General features: G+C 35.0%; 2 protein-coding genes across 2 annotated transcripts in view; both read right to left on the bottom strand.

Annotated features, from left to right (window-relative positions):
• LOC109846152 overlaps positions 1–12,460 on the bottom strand; it is a 28,780-nt gene extending 16,320 nt beyond the window's left edge. Inside the window, exons 1-2 of the mRNA XM_020415375.1 lie at positions 12,180–12,460; positions 10,035–10,209 (exon numbers count right to left, since the gene is read on the bottom strand). Of these exons, the coding sequence (XP_020270964.1) occupies positions 10,035–10,209; positions 12,180–12,460 (456 nt within the window). The remainder of the gene's footprint in view (positions 1–10,034; positions 10,210–12,179) is intronic.
• LOC109846151 lies at positions 12,641–13,910 on the bottom strand. Its single transcript, XM_020415373.1, has 2 exons — positions 13,558–13,910; positions 12,641–12,848 (listed from the first exon to the last, which is right to left on the bottom strand). Exons 1-2 carry the CDS (start codon positions 13,908–13,910, stop codon positions 12,641–12,643), a joined length of 561 nt encoding a protein of 186 aa, XP_020270962.1.

Raw genomic sequence — 25,747 nt, 5'->3', positions numbered from 1 at the left:
GACATATGCAACACTATCAAATCAACCACGAACTCCGACTCATCTAGACTGACAGTACACCTCCAACAAACGCTCTCCAGAAGCGATATCTCACCTAAAGGGGTGGAAACTGATAAAAGGGGTGTCTAATGGCTGAGCTACGAACTGGAGTTTAGTCATAAAATCATGCGAAATGAAGGAATATGAAGCTCCCGAATCGAAGAGAATACGGGCGAGAAAAGAATTCACAAGAAACATACCCTCCACTACTGCTCCGCTAGCTCCATGATCACGCGGTACTACCGCGTATACTCTGCATGTGGCTGGAGACTGCTCTGCTACTAGTGCTGGAGAATACGACACTATCTGCCCCTGAGGAACCTCCTGAACTGCACTAATCTGCCCCTCAGTCTTCTGTGCTACTGGCGGCGCCTCAAGTCTCGCCTGCTGATCCTGAACTCTGCCCTGCTGTCGCTACTGCTGGTTCGGGCCCTTGCCCTGCTGAGCTCCTGTAGGTGCGCTGCGGTACTCCGATGCCCTATGCCCGACCTTGCGACAGTTATATCAAACTCCCTGGAACTTGCGCTGCTGCTGCGCTCTCTGGTCATACTGGGGTCCTTTCTTATGAGGACCTTGTTGCTGCTGCTGGGATCCGGAAAAAGACCTCTTGTTCTTCCCCTTATCCCCGGTCTGCCCTGACTTGGTCTTCCCTTCTTTATCCTTCTGGAACATGGCAGTCTCAATCTCCTGAGAAGTGGCGGCTTCAGCCACCTCTCGAACTGAATAAAACTTCCTCGAGACGAGGTACCTGAGAAGTGGCGGCTTCAGCCACCTCTCGAACTGAATAAAACTTCCTCGAGACGAGGTATCGACGGAGGTTAGGGCGGAGCCCTGCTAAGAACATCTGAGCCTGACGCTCTCCTGTCTGCCACATCCCTGTGAAATGCAGCAACTCCATGAACCTGCTCTCAAAGTCCGCTACCGACATGTCCCCCTGAGTCAATCGAGACAACTCAAGCTACTTCCCCGTCTTTGCTGCAGAAAAAATGTACTGCCCATCAAAGAAGTAAACGAAATCCTCCCATGTGAGGGTCATCCGATGCTCTGGTGTGAACTGAAGTTTGTACCATCTCCCGGCATCTCCCTTCAGGCTGTAGGATGCCAACCTCTGCTTCTGCACCGTGTCTACATTAAGTATGTCGAGGGTGTTATTCACATCCTCCTTCCACTTGTGGGCTGCAAGAGGGTCTGCTGACCCCTGAAACTCTGGTGCTCTCATCTTCTGATACCTCTCCACCAAGCGGAGCCAAGCCTCCTGCTCTGTGGCTCTGTCTGGAATTGCTGGAGGAATAACGGCAGGCGGCCTCTGGTGGTCTCTCGCTGATAGGAACTGCTGGTATCCCTTGTGGCTGATTTGATGGTGGTGGTGGTGGTGTCGGTGGTGCGATATGACTCGCCACAAACTCCTCAATTGCTGCCACCCTAGCTACGATGGGAGCCATGAGATCAATAAGGTACTGGGGAGCCTGCTGCGGTTCAGGTGGTGCCTGCTGTGCCTCGGGTTGAGTTTGCTGTGGCTCAGGTGGAGCCTATTGCGACTCTGCCTGTCCAGCTCTCCGAGTACGAGGTCTATCACGTCTTGCCATCTCTCTGATCATAAGAGAATAAAAAAATTTATGAGTCCTAATAAACATATACATATATATAGCATATCACATTATGATTTTCACAACAATTTAGTATTCATACAAATACTTTAAATGCATACAAACATAGTTGTCATAAAAAAATATCCTCAAATTTTGAGGTATACGCATAAACCGTCCTCACTCATACTAGGATATTCCTATCGGACTCTGTACATGAATCTTAGGAAACTCTATCCTAGCTCCACGACTCGACACATGAAGATCCTAAGGATACTGGAACTAGAGCTCTGATACCAACTGTGACGCCCCTGGGTTCACACAAGGCTGTAATACAAGAGTCAACTAATAAAATAATAGAGATCAAATTAATATTTCATCATCTAACATACTGAAGTATAAGTCAATGTCTGAAATGAATAACTGGAACTTCTCAACAAGTCTCAAATACAAATGTCTGAATAAAAGGAAATAATGCACATAGCCTTTACAACTTCTAGAATAAACTCTCAAAATGTCTAAACAAAAGCCTACAGTGGAGCTCAAAAGTAAAATACAACTATAATAGAATGACTGAAGCTAGAGTGCCTCGCCATCAACCTGCGACTCTCCGAGCTCCTGGCTCGTTACCTGAAAGGGGGAGGGACAACGAGCGTCAAAGCGCTATAGCGAGCAACATCACAACCAACCCCAAGGGAAAAGGGCTCGTTGTATACAGAAAATACAGTTATAACATATATATACTCCCGGCATCTCCCTTCAGGCTGTAGGATGCCAACCTCTGCTTCTGCACCGTGTCTACATTAAGTATGTCGAGGGTGTTATTCACATCCTCCTTCCACTTGTGGGCTGCAAGAGGGTCTGCTGACCCCTGAAACTCTGGTGCTCTCATCTTCTGATACCTCTCCACCAAGCGGAGCCAAGCCTCCTGCTCTGTGGCTAAACATATACATATATATAGCATATCACATTATGATTTTCACAACAATTTAGTATTCATACAAATACTTTAAATGCATACAAACATAGTTGTCATAAAAAAATAGAGTACGAGGTCTATCACGTCTTGCCATCTCTCTGATCATAAGAGAATAAAAAAATTTATGAGTCCTAATAAACATATACATATATATAGCATATCACATTATGATTTTCACAACAATTTAGTATCCTATTGCGACTCTGCCTGTCCAGCTCTCCGAGTACGAGGTCTATCACGTCTTGCCATCTCTCTGATCATAAGAGAATAAAAAAATTTATGAGTCCTAATAAACATATACATATATATAGCATATCACATTATGATTTTCACAACAATTTAGTATTCATACAAATACTTTAAATGCATACAAACATAGTTGTCATAAAAAAATATCCTCAAATTTTGAGGTATACGCATAAACCGTCCTCACTCATACTAGGATATTCCTATCGGACTCTGTACATGAATCTTAGGAAACTCTATCCTAGCTCCACGACTCGACACATGAAGATCCTAAGGATACTGGAACTAGAGCTCTGATACCAACTGTGACGCCCCTGGGTTCACACAAGGCTGCAGTCCAAAGTGAAACTAGGAATGTCAAACCTGCCATGCACCACACCGTGCAATAACATGTTTCACCATCACAATTCTATCACTCTAGTAGAATCAATAACTGGTGTAGGTACAAAAGCAAGTAAATGATATTACAAGAGATAACTGATGAAATAATAGAGATCAAAGTAATATTTCATCTTCCAACATACAGAAATATAAGTCAATGTCTGAAATGAATAAATTGGAGTTCTCAAAAAATCTCAAATACAAAATGTCTGAGTAAAGGAATTAAGGCACACAACATTTACAACTTCTAGAATAATACTCACAAATGTCTAAATAAATCTACAGTGGAGCTCAAAGAATAAAGTATAACTAAAAATAGAATAGCTGAAGCTAGAGTGCCTCGCCATCAACCTGCGACTCTCCGGGCTCCTGGCTCGTTACCTGAAAGGGGGAGGGACAACGAGCGTCAAAGCGCTATAGCGAGCAACATCACAACCAACCCCAAGGGATAGGGCTCATTGTATACAGAAAATATAAATATATCACATATATTTATAAATCACAAATCCTATTTAGGTATTTACAACATAAGGATGAGTACGTCGAGCGAAATAACCCAAACAAGAAAACCCTCATGTATATACCATGTAGCTCATGTTATAAATACCTATGAAACATAGGATTTTAGTATTTAAGAAATTACAACACAAGCAAAGGTACGTCGAGCGAAATAATCCAAACAAGGAAACCCTCATGTATATACCGTGTAGCTCTCATTATAATTCACTAAATACCAAACCCAAGATCTAATACATGGAAAGCAATAAAAGAAGACAACTCATCTCAAGATTTAGTTATGGTGTCGTGTCACAACTCAAATAAAATATCGTGTCCAACCTATGCAGGTATAGGTGTCAACTCTCAAGATCTGAACTGAGGTAGTTGATGTCCAACACATGGACTACATATAAGAACTGTCCAACACATGAACTAAAATTGATGAGTGTCCAACACATGGACTACATATCATAATTGCCCAACACATGGACTAGATAAGTTGGTTGAATAAGTGCATATACTCAAGTTTCTCACGTGTCTCGGTACACAAACCTAAACTCATGTCCGTATGTCATCTCACATGAAAACATTAATCTCTAACACTCGTCATTCGAGGTGACTCCTCGATCATATTCAAAGCACGCAGAAATAATAATCATCCTAAACAATTTCAGTTAAACTAAAATACCACAAACATATTCAAACTGAATAAAATAGGTAAGAACCCTCATCAGTCGACTCATGAGTCGACTCATCAGTCGACTCATTGGTCGACTCATGAGTCGACTCATAAGTCGACTCATGAGTCGAATCATAGGTCAACTGAGCAGAAAATTCTCAGTTTTCTGTTATCGAAGAAAAATCTGCGAAATGATCATCTAATGTTCTCATTCATCGTATCCAACAATACAGTCCGAATTCTAACTCATATAAATCAACAGTAACAAGATATTTACATGTAAATCTACATTAAAAACCTTAAATATATTTATACATGTTTAAAACATATTTAAATCACTAAATCACCATAAAACCCATGTTTAAATGAAATTCCAGAACTGGATCTTAATTTACAAAACGTTGGTGAGCTTTTACAAACTGAAACATTTAATTCTTGCATGCCATACTGTAAATGATCTATCTTTATACTCAAAAATACGTTTTAGGCTCAAGAATCCGAAAATAAAACTTAGTAAAAACGTGTAATTAAAAAGGGTGCAGAGTTGGGCGAGATGTTACTCGCCTCTGATGCTAGAACAACTCCTGAATCCGAGAGAAGATGATCCCCTTCGCTGCACCTCGCCAAAAACCCGCTGAAAACCTCCAAAAATCCTCCAAAAATTCGTCAAAACAAGCTAGGGTTTAGAGAGGGAGGGGCTAGGGTTTTCTCTGGATTCCAGATGGGTTTCTGGGTTGGTTTCGGGTAGAATAATATTTATACAAACGGTCAAACCCGAAACAAAACCAACCCAAACCCGCAACTAAACAGAACTCTCAAATACAGCCAGTCGATCGACTCATTGGTCGACTCCCAACCCAAACCCGCAACTAAACAGAACTCTCAAATACAGCCAGTCGATCGACTCATTGGTCGACTCATCAGTCAACTAATTAGTCGACTCATGAGTCGACTCATAAGTCGACTGAACAGACACAAAAATCCAGATTTCATGCATGTTTTGGTATACCGCCAAAACCAGTGCACAGAACTCTATGAAACCACTCTCATACATGACTAACAACTTGTTACCAAGTATATCTATGACCTCAAGTCATTAATCACAAATAAAATTATTTATCACTAATAAATCACATATACTTCTAATAAAAATACGGGGTTTTACAATTATATTATTTTATGTAACACATACAGTGTTATATTGTATGTTTTTCATTAAAAATGTACAAGTAACATAGTCTAATGAAAATTATTACTTATATATTTTCAATTGTTCAAATCATATTCATTAAGGGGGGTTATTGGTTGGGACAAATTGGGGCCAAATGGGAAAATTTTTCCAATGGAATAATTTTACCCCTTTGGGATATTTTGAGTGGGGTAAAATGGGATAAAGTGGGATAATAGGATAATTTGAGCCTTTGATTTGACAATTCATGTGGGATAATTGATGATGTGACATCTTATTAAAATATAATTTTATCTATTAATTACTTCTAAATTAACTTATCCAATTGGTTTAGTATATTATTTAGTATATTATTATAATATAAATATTATTTTACTTTATATTAAAAGTATAATATTTGTACTTATACTTACAATCTACTCATTTATTAATCTATTTATAATGTATTATGAATTATTATTATTCATTAGCTGATGATATATATAATAAATTAAATATACTATGAATATCAATATATTTAATCTAATATTTTAATAATAGTTAATAATTTAATAAATACATTATTTATTTATACAAAATATAATAATTATATACCAAATAATACTAATTAACATCTTATATTAGTATGCTAACCATTATATATAAATTGATTATAAATACTATGACATAATATATTAATATAATACTTTTAATAATATATGTTTAAGTTATAATATATTATAATTATAGCTATCATAGGTATATGTACTTAAATAAAATATTAAATCATTCCTTACTTTATCCAATGTATATTTTTTTTAAAAATCTTATATTAAAATTAAAAATATACTACTTATATATATAGCTTATATAATATATTATATATAGATATTATAATATATATATATATAATATTAGTATATATAATAATATAGTATTATATATATAATTAACATGATATTCAACTATATTATATTAAAAGCCGGTATCATGTTATAGTTAATATATTATATTATTTCAAACTATCAGTATTATATTATATTAATGCATAAATAATTTTACCAATATTAGTAATTATTATATATATTATCAATAGTATCGCCTCATATAATATAATAACCATCATAATAAATTATAAATTAATTATATAATAACTATATTATTATATAATACTATGTTATTAAAAATATTAATATATGTTATTATATAAATATTTATATAATGCGTTTATTCAATAATTTATAATATATATATAAATCAGTTATACTATAATTACGTAACTATTATTTAATATTATTAATATATGTTATTAAATTATGTCATTAAAATATTAATATATGTTATATTTTATATATCATGTCATATATTTATAATATAATTGCATGTATTAGTTAAGTAATACAAAAATATTTTAAAATTATCCCAATTGCCTTCAAAGTGGAACAACATTGTTCCAATATGGAGGATAGGGTAAATTTTTACTATTGGGACAAAATTTTTGTATATGAGTGGGGTAATTTTATCCAAAGTAGTGTAATTGTCTCACTAGTTTTCTAAAAAACTAATAACACAAAAATGTATTATCCTTATTCCATTGTCCTAATGAATAACACTATGAAATAGAATCCCCAAAATTATCCCATTATCCCCCAAAATATCCCAACCAATAACCCCCCTAAGTGTTTCGCATTACTCTAGACTTCACATATACATCACATAGCATATTTGATATTCAGATTATTTTCTTGTGTTTAATTATACTTTTGCATTCTATATTGTGGATGAGTACGCTTTTTCTGTCATACCATCTATCATTTACTTATGTTCTAGATTATTGTATATTGTTTGTATTTTTTGTGATATATATTAATAAGTTCATGATTTTAATATTCTACACATGCATTACATTATTATTCTTTATTTATTCAACTCACAATATTTTCAGTACATAGTTTTCTTATCAGTCAGTTTTGTCTTGTTAGGTTGTTTTAGTATGTTCACATTGGTTTCGTTATTTCTAAGAGCAAAGTATTTCTATTTTGATATTCAAGCATTTATTCATATTGTTAGGTTTGGAGTTCGAGTTACTAATTATATATGTTTTTGTTACATTATTCCGTATCATTAGTTATTATACTTTTATAACTAAAATAAAAGATGATTCTAAATAGCGTTTGTAGGTATGTATAGTATTTACTCATGGGTTGTTTATAGTACATTGCATATTTGTTGTTTGTTTGCTTCGTTTTCGATATGAATATTGCCACAAATGACAAAATAATACATGGGCAATATTCATTGTATACATATGTTGTTTTCAGTATTTATTTTATAGTGTTTATAGATTATTTTTGTGTCATTGTTTGTTGTTCATTCTCTATTCATTATTTTCGTTTACTTGTGTTATGTTTTACTTTTTCATTCTTTTATACTTACTATTCTCTTTTTCATTATAGTGTATTCACCTAGATTATTATATTTACGATGTATATTTTTATTGATTTTTAGTCAATTATCAACTTTGTCTAATCTTGTTTTGTTTTATGTATTATCAGTGTTTATGTTCACATGTCATTAATCATTCATGGTATGTTTGTCTAAAATATGTCAGTGTTTTATTTATACGAATTTATGCTGATTGTATTTATGTGATTTTGACTACTATATAATATATTGCTACATCTGAATTGATTTTATACAGTAATAATAATTATTTTTGTATCTTGTTTATATTTATTATTTTACCTTATGAATATTTTTAATATTTTTGATTTATCATATTGTTTGTCGAATATATATAATTATGTCATTTTTATTATGTTTTATATAATATGTTTATTTTGAATCACTTGTTTGCTCTTATGTCTATTTATCATATAATATTTTGTGACTATTTTCATCATAATTTATCTTGTTAACATGATTAGTACTATGAGCATTCAGACTTTTTATATGCTTATTATTTTGTATGTGTTTTTATTTTTAACGCTTATTATACATGATGATTATATTTACTATATTATATAAACATGTTTAATATTTGACTTAGTGTTGTGTCTCGTATGATAATTATTTAGTGCCATATGCTCTCACAAAAATTATTGATTATAACTATAACTATTTTTATTGAAATTATCGTCATGTTTTATCTTTACTGATTGCTATTTTTGATTATTATATCTATGCTTCTTTACGTGCGTTTATGTTTTTAACTGCTTTAAACATGTGTTGCTATAATACTATCTTTGAACTTTTTAACATAATTACAAAATTTTATTTTTTGAAATTTATGTCTTATTGGTTGAATGTGATTTGCTGATTGCATTCATGTGTTTTGTTTGTATATATATATATATATATATATATATATATATGTATATATTGAATGTCTATTCTACTAACTGATTATATGATATTTCTATTGTGATTTGATTTTTTATTATTTCATGTCTCTTTATGTAGTCTATTATCTTTGTCTAAACTATATGTATGTTTGATTCTTTGCTATTTTGTTTTGCTTATATACTCTTCAAATGTTTCTTTTACTTTTGCTTATAAATGATTCATATGTTATTTGTATTGTGTCTTATCATGTTTATCACTTGGTTACGTATGAGTGATTTATATTTCGTTAAGATCTTTTTGTCTTTTATTCTCTTTATGTTTGTGTAATCTCTTTCAAATATATGTTCACTCTCTGATGTTATACTTACCTCATTCTTATTATTTATACTACATACCAGACTTTCTTATGACCTTTATTTGCTTTATATGTTTGCATTGACTATTTACTTCTGATTATTATTATTACTCTGATATATATACACTGTGAATGAACGTGATACTTTGTGTGCTGATCTTTCTTTTGAATTATTCTCTATTGTATCTTGTATAACTTATAATACATTATGTCATACATACATATCTATTTTCTCATTCAACATTTGCTCACACATTTGTCATGATGTGTTATGACCTTATTTCCATATTTTGTCCTTATTTTCTTTGTACATCACCCTTATTTTAATTCCAATGACGAAATTTGTTTTAAGGGGGGTAGAATGTAATAACCATGAATTTTTGATACTAGCTTAAATAATTTTTTGGTATTTTAAAATATTAAATTATTATTTTTAGTAGAGTGTTTATATTTTCTCGATTTTCTAGAATTTTGTATGATTTAAAAATCCAATTTTATATTTATTTAATGATTTTTCTAATTATAAATTAAATTGTTACGGTGAAAACCTTTTAAATTAATATTGGTTTTATTATTGTTATTGTTATTATAAGTATTGTTATTAATTATATTAATTATTCCCTAAACCCTAATCCTATATATATAATATTCCCTAATCCTATATATATATATATATATATAATCTTCCTCTCTCTCTCTCTCTCTCCCTCTCTCTCTCTCTCTCTCTCTCTCTCTCTCTCTCTCTCTCTCTCTCTTACCTCGCCATCGTGCCACCGCTGCTCTCCTGCAGCGACGTCGTCGCTGTCCCCTTCAGCCACGCCATCCAGATCCGCTGCTTCACCCGTTTCAGATCCGTCGTACCACATCCGTAGCATCACCGCCGTCTTGTCATCAGGCCCCTTGGCCTCGCTGGCAAGATCCCGCTCCTCTTGACTCGTCATTTCTTATATCAGTCATTAAATTAAATGCATAGATTAGACTGTAATTAGTTATTATCTGCATGGATTGGTTGATGATCGATGGGAATAACTGATATTGTAAGGATAAGAATTATTTTAGAGAAAAAAATTATTTGAATTAATAGCTTATTATATTTAAAGATTATTTTAAGAATTATTATAATGAGAAAAGAATTTAATTTGGAAGAGAGAATATTAAAAAGAATATTTAAAGAATATTTTTAGAATTATTTATAAGGAGTTATTTTGAAAAAGGGTTTATGTTGAATTAGTATATGAGAAAATAATTTAAAGGAAATTATTTTGAAAAAAGGTTATTTTCTGAATTACATAGACGCTGTTCATAATTTATGACTCTTAATTTTGATTATTTGTGATATGCCATGACATTAGTGCTCATGATCAGTTGCATTTATTCCTTGTTATGATTGAGAACCGTTAGTAGTTCATGACCTTAGTGGCCTTGTACAAGACCTAGAGACATGTGTATGTTGACTTAGAAAAACAAGAAGAGTTGGGGTGGGGAAAGTCTTGGTTCATGTGATCGGATGTGGCTGTTGATGTATCTTCCAGGTTTGTACCACTGATTTCGTGTAGTCACTGGGGTTGGTTTGTTAGGCCAAAGTGAATTCGTGTAGTCACTTTGGTCAGTGAATTTGTGTAGTCACCCGAGTTTTGCTTGAGTTCGGACCAGGCCGAAATTGGATTGGGTATAGTCCTCTAACTGATTCGTGTAGCGGTATTGGATGCGCGTAGAAGATTTGTGAACAGTCAGTTATCCGATAATATAAACGTTGACTCTATGTGAGATATGGACTAGTAACCTGTTATAGGATGGTTAGTTACATGACCTCGTTACTGACTCTATGTGAGATATGGACTAGTAACCTGTTATAGGATGGTTAGTTACATGACCTCGTTACTTAGATGATTATGGATTCTTGTGAGATGACATGACCTCGTTACTTAGATGATTATGGATTCTTGTGAGATGTGGACTAGTTATATTTCTTTTCATACAAAGATCGGGATTAATATTTAATTTTCTACAATTTGAGACATATGATATATACATGAGGGTTTCCTTGTTTGGATTATTTTGTTCGACGTACTACGTCTCGTGTTGTAAATTTTTAAGTATTAATTCTATCTAGTTGTATGACCTTGTTACTCGGATGTTTATGGATTCTTCTGATTGTTTTAAGTATTAATTCTATCTAGTTGTATGACCTTGTTACTCGGATGTTTATGGATTCTTCTGATTGTTATACTCTAGTGGTGGATCTATTGTCATTATTGTTATTGCATTTGTTCTTGCATTGGTCATTTGATCTTTTTCTCCCTTGTAGGATCTTGTCGTGTGTCATGCATGCTGACGTACTCCTGTTCTCTCGGGTTGTGCATCAGATTTAGAGGACAGACCAGTTCGGTAAGAGTCAGAGTATTCTCAACAGGAGTGCTTTGCAGACAGAGTAGAAGAAGAAATCGAAGCTTAGTTATTTCCTTTAGTTGTTCGATGGTCCTTGTTTACCTTTGTAGCACCTTCCATTTCCGCTTGATCGATGTATTTTTATGTTCCTCCACTATTTCAGTTGGATTGTTTTGTATTAGGGCATGTTTGGCCCAAATATTATATCTGGGATGATATTTCAATTGTGATATGTATCATTTTGTTTTGAGTTGTTTATTATATTCTTGCTAAATGTGATCGGGGACCTGTGACTTCGCACTTTATATTTGACGCTTAGCATATTAGATTGAGTAGAAATGGTCTAGTATTTATTTCTCTTTAGTCTAATACGTCGCGTGCTTGTTCACGTTCCGATTCCCCGGTATTTCTGGAAGCGGGGCATGACAAAAGCTCCCAAAAATACGCTGCTCCCGTCAATCTCCGGTCTAAAGTCAAACTGGCTAAGGGTGTGAAGATCTTGATACACCAAGCACCTCAGAGCCACAATCCGATGCCGACGCTTCCTGTTGAATGCATCTGCTACCACATTAGCCTTTCCTGGATGGTACTGAATCGCAAACTCGTAGTCCTTGATGAACTCAACCCATCGCCCCTGTCTCCGATTGAGTTCTTTTGGAGAGAAGAGGTATTTCAAGCTATGATAATCTGTGAATTTCTCAAACTGTACTTCATACAGATAGTGTCTCCATGTCTTCAGTACGAAGACCACTGCTTCTAACTCCAAGTCGTGCATGAGATAGTTCTGCTCATGCATCCTCAACTGTCGTGAGATATAAGCCACTATGCTCTGGGTCTACATCAAAACACCTCCTAGGCCTGCTAATGACACATCTGTGTAGACAACAAAAGTTTTATCGCTGCTCGGAATTGTCAATACCGGCGCTATAGTCAACGTAGCCTTTAAAGTCTCAAAGGCTTCCTGGCACTCCATGCCCTAAACAAATGGTACATCCTTCTTCGTAAGGAGTGTAAGTGGCGTCACAATCTTTGAGAAGTCCTGAATGAACTTCCTGTAGTAGCCTGCCAAATCCAAAAAGCTACGAATCTCTGAAATGGTTTTTGACGGCTCCCAATCAAGTACTGCCTCTACTTTCGCAGGATCCACTACAATGCCCTCTCTTCTGATGACATGGCCCAAAAATCTGACATCAGATAGCAAAAACTTGCACTTGTTGAACGTAGCGTACAACTGATACTCCCGCAAAGTCTACAATACCAATCGAAGATGCTGCTCATGCTCTGCCTCTAATCTCGAATAGATAAGGATATCCGTCAATGAATACAATCACGAACTGGTCCAGATATGGATGAAAAATCCGGTTCATCAAATCCATGAATACCGCGGGTGCATTGGTCAGCCCAAAAGGCATGACAAGAAATTTGAAGGACCCATATCGAGTCAGAAAAGCGGTCTTAGGAATATTCATCTTCTGAACTTGCAACTGATGATAGCTAGAATGAAGATTAATCTTTGAAAAATGCTGTGCTCCCTGCAGCTGGTCGAACAAGTCATCGATCCTTGGTAGTGGATACCTGTTTCGGATAGTGACCTTGTTCAACTCACGATAATCTATGCACAAACGCATGCTACCGTCCTTCTTCTTCTTCTTCACAAAGAGGACTGGTGTTCTCCACGGAGAATGACTCTGACAAATAAAGCCCTGAGATAACAACTCATCTAACTGGGTCTGTAACTCTCTCATCTCAGCAGGTGTCATATGATAGGGTGCTTGGGATATCGATGTTGTGCCTGGCTACAACTCGATGCAGAACTCAACCTCTCTCATAGGAGGTAACCCAGGTATGTCCTGAAAGACATCCTAATAATCTTAGACAACTCTAGTCTCATACAAATCAGCACTTCGGTCCCTCAGCATCACCTCCTCGACGTACGCCAGAAATAACTCCGTAATCTGGTAGCCTTGTGAGGTCGCTACGATCAACTTAGACCTATCGGACGCCCGCAAGCTGACTGTTTTAGCAAAATAGTCGATACTGACATGATAGGATGATAGCCAAGCCATATCAAGAATAACGTCGAACTCCAACATCCGCAAAATGATCAAATCGATGATAAACTCGGACTCATCTAGACCGATGGCACATCTCCTATAGACACTCTCTAATAGGGATACCTCCCCTAAAGGAGTAGAGATGGATAACGAAACATCTAAAAGATGTGCGACTAATTGAAGCCTATCCATAAAGGTATGAGATATAAAAAAATGTGAAGCTCCTAAATCAAACAAGATCCGAGCTGGGAAGGAATTCACTAAGAAGGTACCTTCCACTATGGCTCCGCTGGCACTATGATCACGTGGTACGACTGCATAAGCCCTGCCGGTGGTTGGCGCCTATTGCGTTGCTGGTAGTGGAACATATGGGTCTGTCTGACCCTGAGGAAACTATTGAATAGCGCGAATCTGGCCCGCCGGCCCCTCAATCCTCAGAACGGCAGGTGGTGCCTCTATCCTCTGCTGCTGCTGACCCTGACCATAGTTCTGCTGCTGCCCGTGTCCTCGTCCCTACTACTGGCCCTGGCCTCTGCCCTGCTGGCCTCCTAATGGTGAACTACGACAATCCCTGACCTTATGCCCAATCTTGTTACAATGTAACATGCACCCTGAATCCTGTGTTGCTGCGGCACTCTCTGATCAGGCTGTGGTTCTCTCTTGGACTGACCCTGCTGCTGGTGCTAAAAATCCTTACCCCACTGCTGGGGTCCTCCAGGTCCGGCGAAAGGTCTCTTACCCTTACCCTTGTCACTCTGGCCCTGGTTTAGAGCTACCCTCTCTGGTCTTCTAGAACATCACAGTCTCTGTCTCCTACGAAATGGTTGTATTAGCTACCTCTCAAACTGAGCGGAACCTCTTAGATACGAGGTAGCGACTAAGGCTTGGATGAAGCCCCGTAAGAAACATCTGCGCCTGGTGCTCTCCTATCTGCCACATGCCTGTGAAATGAAGTAGACTCATGAATCGGCTCTGGTAGTCAACTACGGTCATGTCTCCCTGCTCCAATCTGGTCAACTTCAGCTCTTTCTCTACCCGTGCCGTGAAAGAGATGTACTGCTCATCAAAGAAATAGACGAAGTCCTCTCATGGGAGTATCATCCCGTACTCTGGGGTGAATTGAAGCCTGTACCATCCTCTGGCATCACCCTTTAGGTTGAAAGCTGCCAATCCTCTGCTTTTGTACTGAATCAACGTTAAGTAGATCAAGGATATTACTCACGTCCTCCTTCCACTTGTGGGCTACAAGCGAATCTGATGACCCCTAAAATTCTGGTACCCTCATCTTTTGGTACCTCCCGACTAGGAGAAGCCAAGCCTCCTGCTCTGTAGCTACAACTGATGGTGGGGTGAGTCCTGCTGTATCGTCCGAGGACTCCTTTGAAATAGGAATGGCTGGAATCACTGGTGGTGGAACTACAAGCGGTGGTGCAACTGGTAGAGTCTGGCTCGCCATTCACTCCTCGAGCGCTGCTAGCCTAGCTGCTATAGGTGTTATGAGGTCTATGAGGTATTGTGGAGCCTACTACGACTCAGGTGGAGCATGCTGCTGCTCGGGTGGAGCCTGCTGTGGCTCTGGCTCTGGCTCTGGCTCATCCTGTCTCTCTCTCTGAGCACGGAATACTCTCCGTCCACATCCTCATCTGACCATCTATAAATTCCCAGTAAGAGAGTTTATAAGACGCAATTATGAGACCTCAGACAAAAGCATATATAACATAGAGTAATAAGAAAAATCGTATCGTAAATCATTCATGCAAATACTCTTCAATCGAAGTAAGATAGTCATAAATTTATTTTTGTAATTTTTGAGGTATACGTATATAACATCCTCACTCATTCTATGAATTCCTAGTGGACTCTATACATGAATCCTAAGAAACTCTATTCTAGCTCCACGACTCGACACAGGATGTTCCTAAGGATGGTGGAACTAGAGCTCTAATACCAACTGTGACGCCACTATTTTCACACATGGCTGCAGTCCAAGGTGAACCCAAAGATGTCAAACATGCCATACACCCACACCGTACAATAACACGTTTCACCAATCACAATAATATCCTCTAGTGAAATTAAATATAAACGTAGATACAAAATAGGCAAAATAAGGAAATAAAAATAATAGACATGATATAGAAAGAGATATCTCATAAATAAAAATCATGTCCCAACTGAAATACATCTGATATCTGGAATAATAAAAATGTCTCAACATGAATCAGCTAAAAATCGTATTAAGGCACACTGCCTTTACAATATGAAAACAAAACTCTAATATCTGAATGAGAACATAAAACTATAATGGAGTCTCAACTACTAAAATGCGAGACGACAACTATGCTAGAACTCCGTCATCCTGAGGCTCTCCGGAACTCTGACCTGCCTCAATCTATTAAGCATAGTCTACCTAGATCCTTTTCCCCGTATCTAATGGTATTAATACTTAGAAATCTACAACATGAGACGTAGTACGTCGATCGAAATAATCCAAATAAGGAAACCCTCATGTATATACCATATGTCTCAAATTGTAGCTAACAAAATATTAATCCCGAACTAAGAATGAAAGGAAACATAACAGGAAAGATAAAGCATCGAAATAACCATCAGTATATGTATCTCATGTACTCGCACAACAAGGTATCTCAGTTATCAAATATCTCAACAACGAGTCGAATTCACTTTTGGCATCCACCAAACTCAGGCTATCACATAATTTTCATATTGCAACTCTTTGCAAAAATTTCTAATTCATCGCATTATCATGCGCAATGGAATACCCTGTAGGTATCCTAACAATGTACACAGCTCATTAGTCTCATCACGATCTCAATACGTAACATGAGTGTAGGACAACCTACCATATAGGTATCCTAAGAGACGGCTCACCAGCCTCATCGCATCTACGTGCGGACGGGCTGCTAGACAAAGCATCCAAACCCGACTCAATGGCCTGTACAAATGGAATATCGATGCACCACCACACGTAGTACTGAACTGAGCTCATCAACGATATCCAACATGTGTATAAACGATCTCTAACTCAAGTGTAATCAGCTCAACACTTGTCAAAATCCCCTTTGGGATACTCATGTTTGTACTACGACACTATTCATGTATATTCTTGTCTATACGTGTACTATCGTGCGACTTGAACCCCGCGATCGCATCTCAAAACAGTGCAACACAATATTCAGGAAAAGTCTTAGTCGTCGACTACTAAGCTTAGTAGTCGACTACACTGAGTCCATCCAGACTCTGTGAGGCATGTATCAAGGTTAGTAGTCGACTACTAAGCACATTAGTCGACTACTCTGTAATATTCCAGTTTCTAAAAATCCAAATTGAACATGAGTAGCCGACTACTAAACTTAGTAGTCGACTACTTTGTCAAAACATGCATTCTTTCATGCACAAACAGAGCTTATCATTTATCATATACTTATCATGAGATTTAGTACAAATGAAAACATGTAATATTCAACAGAAATCATCCTGAACAATATACTTATCATGAGATTTAGTACAAATGAAAACATGTAATATTCAACAGAAATCATCCTGAACATGAAACAAATCTATTAACTTGTTCTAATTAGGGATATTCAACAGAAATCATCCTGAACATGAAACAAATCTATTAACTTGTTCTAATTAGGGATTAACATCCTTATTAGTCAATTTCCTCAATTAGCTCTTAATTAAACAATGTAATTATCAACACTTGATAAAAACTACTCATGAACAGAGGTGCAACTTTGTTTATACATGTTTATATAACTTAGGTATCACAAACCTAGGGTTTTAGCATGATTAGCTTACAAGAAAACTCAATTAAACAACTAATTATGGTTTACTCATGAGTTAAACATAATTTAGCAAGTTAAAAATGAAATTAACATCAACCCTAATGATAATGATCATGTTTCTATCATCAACAACAAAGATTTAACTTCAGATCTAGCATAGGGTTAAGATTTATCATCAAAAATATCTGATTTTTATCACATTAGGTTACACTTAACCATGAAAACATCAATTAAACATCTTCAAAACTTTAACTAATTATAGGGACAGGTTTGGATGAAGATGATCTTGCCTTAAATGCTGTGTTGAACTCTTGAACATGCGTGCAAGATCCCTTCTTCGTCAGAAACCGCAAAGCCTTGCCTTTCTCTCGACAAACACCTCGAGATCTCTCCCAAAACTCACACTTTAGGGTTAGGGTTTGAGGAGGAAGGTGGCTGGTGTTAATCTCATGTGAAAGAGGATAAAAAGAGCTTTAAAACGAGTATATGTATGCATAAATACAACTGAGTTCGAAACAAAACGAATCCGACCCGAAACCCATAAGAAAACTAAAAACAACCCGACTAGTCGACTAATACTACTATTAGTCGACTAATGGCCTTACTAGTCGACTACTAATAGTGTAGTCAACTACTAAGAGCACAAATACAAATTTTTTCATGCTTTCGTGCATGTATCTCTTCTAAGCTCATATATATACATTGGATTGATCTCAAGTCAATCCCTAGTATACTCAAATGTTAAAATATATTATTTATCACATTATAACATATTTATTATTATGTATCACAATATACTCAAATTTATGTGGTTTTGCAAGTTTCCACAACTAAATGTTAGTGGTCTTTCCTAGAGTCAAACATGAACCTTGAAGCTAAGATGACTATATTTCTGCATCAGTTAGAAGCCTTAAAAGCTAAAGAACGAGCTTCAGCTTAAATCAACCAAGTTTCTTTCCCAGAAAGTCATAACTGGCTCTCTTCAGCTCATGTTTCCGAGGAATACCCTCTTTTAGGAAACAATCAATCATTAGATCAGATGAATGTTATGTTCCACCATCCTACAAATAATCTATTTTCTCCAACCTATAATCCTAGTTAGAGAAACCATCTCAATTTTACATGGAATTAGGAAAATTTCTCACAAAATCAAAATTTTACTCCCACTCAAACTCCACAACTTCCTAGGGGAAACATAGGTCTATTCAACACATAGAACAATTTTCCATATCCCAATCTTCTATATTCAAACCAGTCTCCTCATCATCAATCAATAAATTCTGTTCCACCAAGTTCTAATCACAAGAAATGATTCAGTGTCTTAGAGAAAAGTCTAGATGCCATGATCAAAGCATCTATATAGACCCCCAACATATTTACTTAGTCATCCAGCACTTTGATTTCCTTCATGTATATAACCGACCAATTGCTTAATTTCAACACTTAAGCCATTGCTAGAGTAGAAACTGAACTAGATCAACTAGCTAGTGTCGTAAGTGATGGAAAGAAGGAAATTTTTTTGAGTCAATTGTTTTCTAATCTTAAAGACACGTGATCAAGTTCAAACCATTATGCTCAAGTGAATGCAGTACACACATTGTGCTTAGGGAAACATGTCAATAATCAAGTTAGAATACCTATCGAATCAAGCTCATTCTTCCTCTTCTCCTATTCAAAATGCTGAACCTAAACAAACTCTCTCTCTTTCTAATAACTTTTCTCAACAATCACCCCCTTCCGAGACCAAGAACCTATTGAACCTGAGCTCAATTTCGATATGTATAAGCTTACTGCTCCCTTTTCGGAAAGATTCAGACCTAGAAAAAAACTCTCATCAGTAGATGAGATTCTAGAAATTTTTAAACAGGTCCAAGTCAACATTTCTGTATTAGATGTCATCTAACAAATTCCATCTTATGCAAAATTCTTAAAGGATTTGTGCACTAAAAAGAGAATAACAAATGTTCCAAAAAGTCTTTTTAACTACTAATATTAGTGACATTGATCATCACATTTTAATATACATTTATGCCCTGATTATCTTTTTTATGTAAATAAATATATCATTAATAACATGTTTTTATCTTAATTTGTAGGAAATGTAGAATCAATAAATATGAGCACAAAAAAAATTATATTCTCTCATTTTTCTACCACTTGTTGAAGGCCAAGATCAAGCCAAGAGGAGGCCCACAAAAGCCCAAGAATTTAAGAAAAAATTGGATCAACAAGTAAACAAAAAAATTAATTTTGTTAGGAACTAATCAATTGATTAACCAAAGGGCCAACTGATTGGCCAACCAAGGGTCTAACCAAGGAGCCATCAGATTAGTTCGTAATAGAAATAATGTATGGCTGAGAGTTTCGTATTGGAGCTCAAGCCAAATCCAAGTGCTATTGTTCATTGTTGTAGCCTATAAATAGTGGTAGAGAATGAGAGGTTTAGGTATGAAAATTTTGTAAAACCGCTATGTGGAGGGTAGAGTAACTCTTAATTGAGAAGGCCTTCTAAAATTATAAACTTTTGATTTGCATTAAATAATTTTTTTCTCCTTTTAAATTTTCTTTTATTCTACTTTGTTGATGTAGAAGAATATAAAGATTTACTCTCAATATGCCAACCCCTTGCAATGTAAGTTTTTATTTTTCATCTCTATTTTCTTGTTTTAGAAAATCATATTTTAGGATTTTATTTTTATTCTTATATTGGCAGGTTAAATTTATTTTATGTCTTGTAGGGTAGATTTGCTTTCATACTCTTTTATTATTTTATTATTTATTTTCATGTTTTGTAGGATTTATTTTCTTGTATTTTTCTTTTATAGTGTATATTTACTTTTATACTCTTTTATTTTTTATTAGTTAGATTTTCTTTATGCTCATAGTTTAGATCTTTATTTCTTTGTTTTTGTTCTTATTTTTGTACTTAGTTTTTATTTATTTATTTATTTTAATTTAGATCTCTTTCTTTTGTGCTTTCTAGTCTATATTTTATTTTTTTATTTAAAAAAAATGTGTAACAAAATTTTATAGGAATTTTAGAATTGTTTAAAACTAGTTTGATTTCTTTTATAACTTGTGGCTTGCTCTCTTATGATTAAAATAATCATGTTTAGGATAATCAATTAGAGAATTAATTGGTAGAAGAAGAATTTGATAATCTGTACTTATCTTGTGTGGTTTGATGCTTATGACTTCTAGAATTATGATCTAGTTGTTATTCTTTTCATGAATGAAATTTTGCTTGGATGATAATTTGATAGATTATGTCTTTTTAAGTAGTTGAATAATTTATGCTTAGTAAATCTAAATTAAAACATGATAAAAAGAGAGTAGTTTATAAATCCTAAATGAAATTACTAGTAGATTCAATTCTAGATTCCTATTTTCTCTGCTTAATTTCCTCTATATTTTACTTATTTTGATTTTTCTCTTTTTGATTATTTTTTCTTCTCTCGATTTTTTCTTTTCTATTTCTTTATTTCTCATTCTTGTTTATTCTTTATTTTTTTATATGTTCACTCTCTTTCTCCCCTCTTATTCTATTTTTTATTTACAAATAACCACACACTCTCTATATCTCTATATTTTCTCTCATCTTTGTCCATATACATTTATTAGATTCATTTTGTAAAATTTTCTACACACATTCCTCGTGAGATCGATATTGTAACTATACTATAACTTGATAGTTGTACTCTTGCAACTTTAGTGCATGCTTATAATGCCATTATCAAGTTTTTGATGTCATTACCATGAAAGGTGCTTGTAATTATGATTGCTCTATTTTGCTTCTTTGATTTGTGCATTTTCTTGTGAAGAACTAAACTAGAAGATTGAAAGTTGAAGATTAAAGAATGAAGATTTGCTTAAAAATGTAAGTCTTGTTTCTAGTATTTTCAATTCCACCCTCTACTTCAGGCTCTTCACGTTAGAGAACTAGAAACTAATAAAAATTCATCATCTACTGGAATAACTACTAACAATATAATAAATTTAAACAAGAGCTCTCTTTCTCACATTTGTTTGATTATTAACCATTATTAAAAAAGTAAAATTTTTTTTACATCCTTTTATAGTTGCTTTTAATTATTAGGGATGTATTGCATATAGTTAGTAGAAGTTCACCAAAGTGATTTAAGCATTTTGATTTGAGCACTCACTTGAAAATACTCTTAAGGACAGATCCCCATAATTAAGATTAGGTGAGCGATTTTATCACCATTTCCTTAGACCACGAATCACTAATTTCTCACTACACAAACCTAAGCCTTCTAAACCTCATTAGATATTAGCCCCTAAAAACTCGAGCTCATTAAGAAATTAAAAATTCTTAAGTGAACTAATTTAAGTTTACTTGAATTCGTTGGTGTCTAAAGAAAGATTTAGGGGTTGCTTAAAGAACTCCATAAACTTAATTGGTCTTTGACCTCCCTATAGTACTATCTTTACCTATCTAACTAATCAAGTAAACTTTATTTTTTTCACTTAAGGAGCTTTTGGTTAGGAGCTGATCTAGTTGAGTTTAGACTTAACCCTAGAATTAGGGTGATTGTTTCAAAAGTGGTTGGTTATGATTTATTTAGGTAGGTTTTTCTTTTATCCTTCCTCTTTTCTATCACTTATCTTGTTGGTCTTTTAGTTTTCCCATAAAAAACTGAAAAGAAAACGAAATTTTTTAATTAACTTTTATTTTCCTAGATTTTTTCTCTAATTTTTTTGATATAAAAAATTTAAAAAGAATTTATTTTAGCATATCTAAATTTGGATTAGGGATAATATTAACCGTTTAATCCATGTTAAACTAAAGAAATGGCCAATCCTAATCCACCATTTCTTCAAGACATGTGTTATCCAACTAAGAATGTAATCTTATATTGCATTAAGCTACTTATGTTAATGGAGCGTATGTTGAGCTTAGACCACACTTCATAAACATACTTCCAAGATTCTTCGGAAATGAATATGAAGATGCTTACATTTTTATATCCGAGTTTGAGTAAGTTTATTTTATGTTTACGATTAGAGAGTTGCCTAAGGATGTAATTAAGCTTAGATTTATTCTATTTGCTCTTAAGGACAAAATCAAGAAATTACCGTACAGCTTACCCACAAATTTTATCTCAACTGGGATGAACTTGTTACTATTTTTTTAAAGAATTTTTTTCCCAATCCATAAAATGGGTAAGCTTAGAAAGAGCATTCAAAATTTTAAGATATACTATGGGAGCCATTCCAAAAGTATTTTGATAGATTTAAGGATCTTCTTATCTAATGTCCTTACCATGGTCTAGAAAAGTGGCAATTTTTCCAAATAATCTATAAAGGATTAGATTATTCTTCAAAGACTTTCTTACAATCTATGTATCAAGGGGATTTTATGAAGAAAATTGTCGATGAAAGCTTGAAAAGTTTTAGAGAGTTTATCTGAGAAAACTATACGATGAGAACACTATGATGAAAGAGTTTCATCAGTTCCCCTAACCAAATCCAGTGGTCTTTTCTTAGAGTCAAACATAGTCTCTGAAGCAAAGATGACGACAATCGTGCATAGGTTAGAGGCCCTAAAAATCAAAGAACGATCCCCTACTGTAATCAATTAATTTTCTACCCAAGGATGTCATAACTACCTATATTGAACCCATATTTCAGAAGAATATTTTCTCTTAGAAAATAATCAATCACTAGGTTAAGTAAATGATGCATTCCAGCATCCCCATGAGTGATTCGTTTTCTCCAACCTATAACCCAGGTTGGAGAAATTATTCAAAATTTATATGGAATCAGGGAAATTTCTCTAAAAATCAAAATTTCACTCCCTTATCAACTCCACATTTTTCTAGAGGAAACATTTTAGTGTTTTAAAAAAAAGTTTAGAGACCATGCTAAAAACTTCCACATAGACCACAAACTTGTTGACTCAGTCATCCAGCACTCTGAATTCCTTCATGTAGACAATCAGTCTAATGCTCAATTTAAACACTCAAGGCATAGTTAGGATAGAAACTCAACTTGGTCAACTAGTTAGTACCGTGAGGGAAAGAAAGAAAGAAAATTTTTTGGGTCAACCTATTACCAACCTTAAGGACATTATATCAAGTTCAAACTACCTAGCTTAGATGAATGCAATCCATACATGATAGTTAGGAAAATAGATATGTAATCAAGTTAGAATGTCTCCTAGTTAAATTTCTAAACCTAAACAAACTCTCCTTCCTTCTGATAACTCTATTCAACAATGACCCCTTTCCAATGACAAAGAACTTGAAACCGAACCTAAGCACAATTTTGATAGGTTTGAACCAGTTACTTCCTTTTTAGATAGACCCAGACCTAGGAAAAACCCTCTTTAAGTAGAGAAAATCCTAGAAATCAAGCAGGTTAAGGTCAACATTTCTCTATTAGATGCAATCGAACAAATTCTCTCCTACGCAAAATTTTTAAAGAATTTGTACACTAAGAAAAGAACTACTAATATTCCTAATAAAATCTTTCTAACTGTCAATATCTGTGACATACTCTCGCCTTTGAAACATACCATTTCATGTAACATAGGAAACACCTTCATTGATAAGACACTTCTTAACTTGGGTGCTAGTGTAAATCTTCTTCCTTATTTAGTTTTTCAATAGCTATGGATAAATGAACTAAAGATGTATCATCCAGTTAGCTGATAGATCTGTAAAAATTCCTAATGGAGAGATAGAGGATGTTCTTGTAAAGCCCCATAAATTTGAAAATATTATGGAAAATAATGATAAAAGAGTTTTCATGTGGTTAATGGTCATTCTAGGACTAATGAACCTGATTGTGCTCGATTTGAGATCGATTATATATATATATACCCGAATTTTCTTTTCTCATGTTGCAGCAGTCACCCCCTCAAAACCCTAGCTTCTCAACTTTGTTTTCTGGAGAATTTTTGAAGGAGGATCCTGTTTCCTCGCACGTTTGGGAGATCAAAGTGATCAAATCAAGGCAAGTTCATCTCTTCCCAAACTCATCCCATTAGTTTTCATTTTTAATGGTTTAAACCCTAGATTTGGATGAATAGATCTGTAGATCTGAACACTAAATAAAGAAAAAGCAAGATCTCGATGTCTAAAACCATAATTAATTGTTAACTAATGAATTGATTAGGATTAGAACCCTAATTAATCAACTAAAACCTATTTAAGTGATGTTTAGAGAGTTTAAAACTTAAAAATCCAAGTTTTGTTGATGTGTTTTGGTTTGGTTTTTACACATAGTTTATACAATATTTAAATACTGTGGTACACTCTATGTTAATAATTAACGAGTTTTGAGAGAAATACTTAACCCTAGAAAAACAGACAGTTTTGTTCCTGTGTCCGGGTCGGTCGATTGACCCCATTGATCAGTTGACCGATCAGTTGTTCAGGGTATAATGTTTTCCCACTAGTCGGTTGACCGATAGGAATAACCAGTCGACTGATAGAGGTTGTGCACAATTGTGCACGTCACCGCCCGATCGACCGATGGAATTTATCATTCGACGAATCACATATCACCCGAACAATTTCTAAAACCAGTCGATTGATCTGGTGCTATTTCTCTACTTATGATGATGTTCTACGTACGTTTGGCCGTGAACATGAAGGACGGGACAATATATTGATACACGTGCGTGTGTATGGTGGTGTACACGTTTTGTTTAGGCACGTATGGATCCTCAGGAGTGTGTGGTCATATGTCAAGCTGTCGTGATGTAGGAGCGACAATTATCGAGTTGTTTAGTCAGTGTTAATTTTTACATGGATGGCCGAGATAGGTTGTGAGCCACATGAGTTACGATGAACTATGGGATACTGCAAGTACCTATGCTCCGTATCATACCTCTTTATGGATGTCCGAGTTCGGTTGTGAGCCGCATGAGATCGCAATGAACCACATGATATTATGAGTATCGAGACTCCACATCTCCTTTATTTTCATGGTGTTTTGGATTAGGCTAACATGCCTATACTCCATTGGGTCTACGAGTTAGGTAGTGAGCCGCAAGATTGTGCGATGTGCCACAGGATATTGTGAGCACCTATACTCCACGCTATTTTAGTTGAAGAGAATTATATAGAATAGTGTATTTGCTCCCGTGTCATCTACCCTGAGGGTAATGTGTGTAATATTGTGTTTAGACATGTACGATGTGTCCTTGACGAGGTATCTCTCAAGTTTGTATTTTTGTTCCGTGTCACC

This window comes from Asparagus officinalis, chromosome 6 (genome assembly GCF_001876935.1).
Source record: "Asparagus officinalis chromosome 6, Aspof.V1, whole genome shotgun sequence".
NCBI classification, from domain to species: domain Eukaryota; kingdom Viridiplantae; phylum Streptophyta; class Magnoliopsida; order Asparagales; family Asparagaceae; genus Asparagus; species Asparagus officinalis.
Note: the sequence above shows the minus strand (reverse complement) of the source record. Positions and strands in the feature narration are given on the sequence as shown.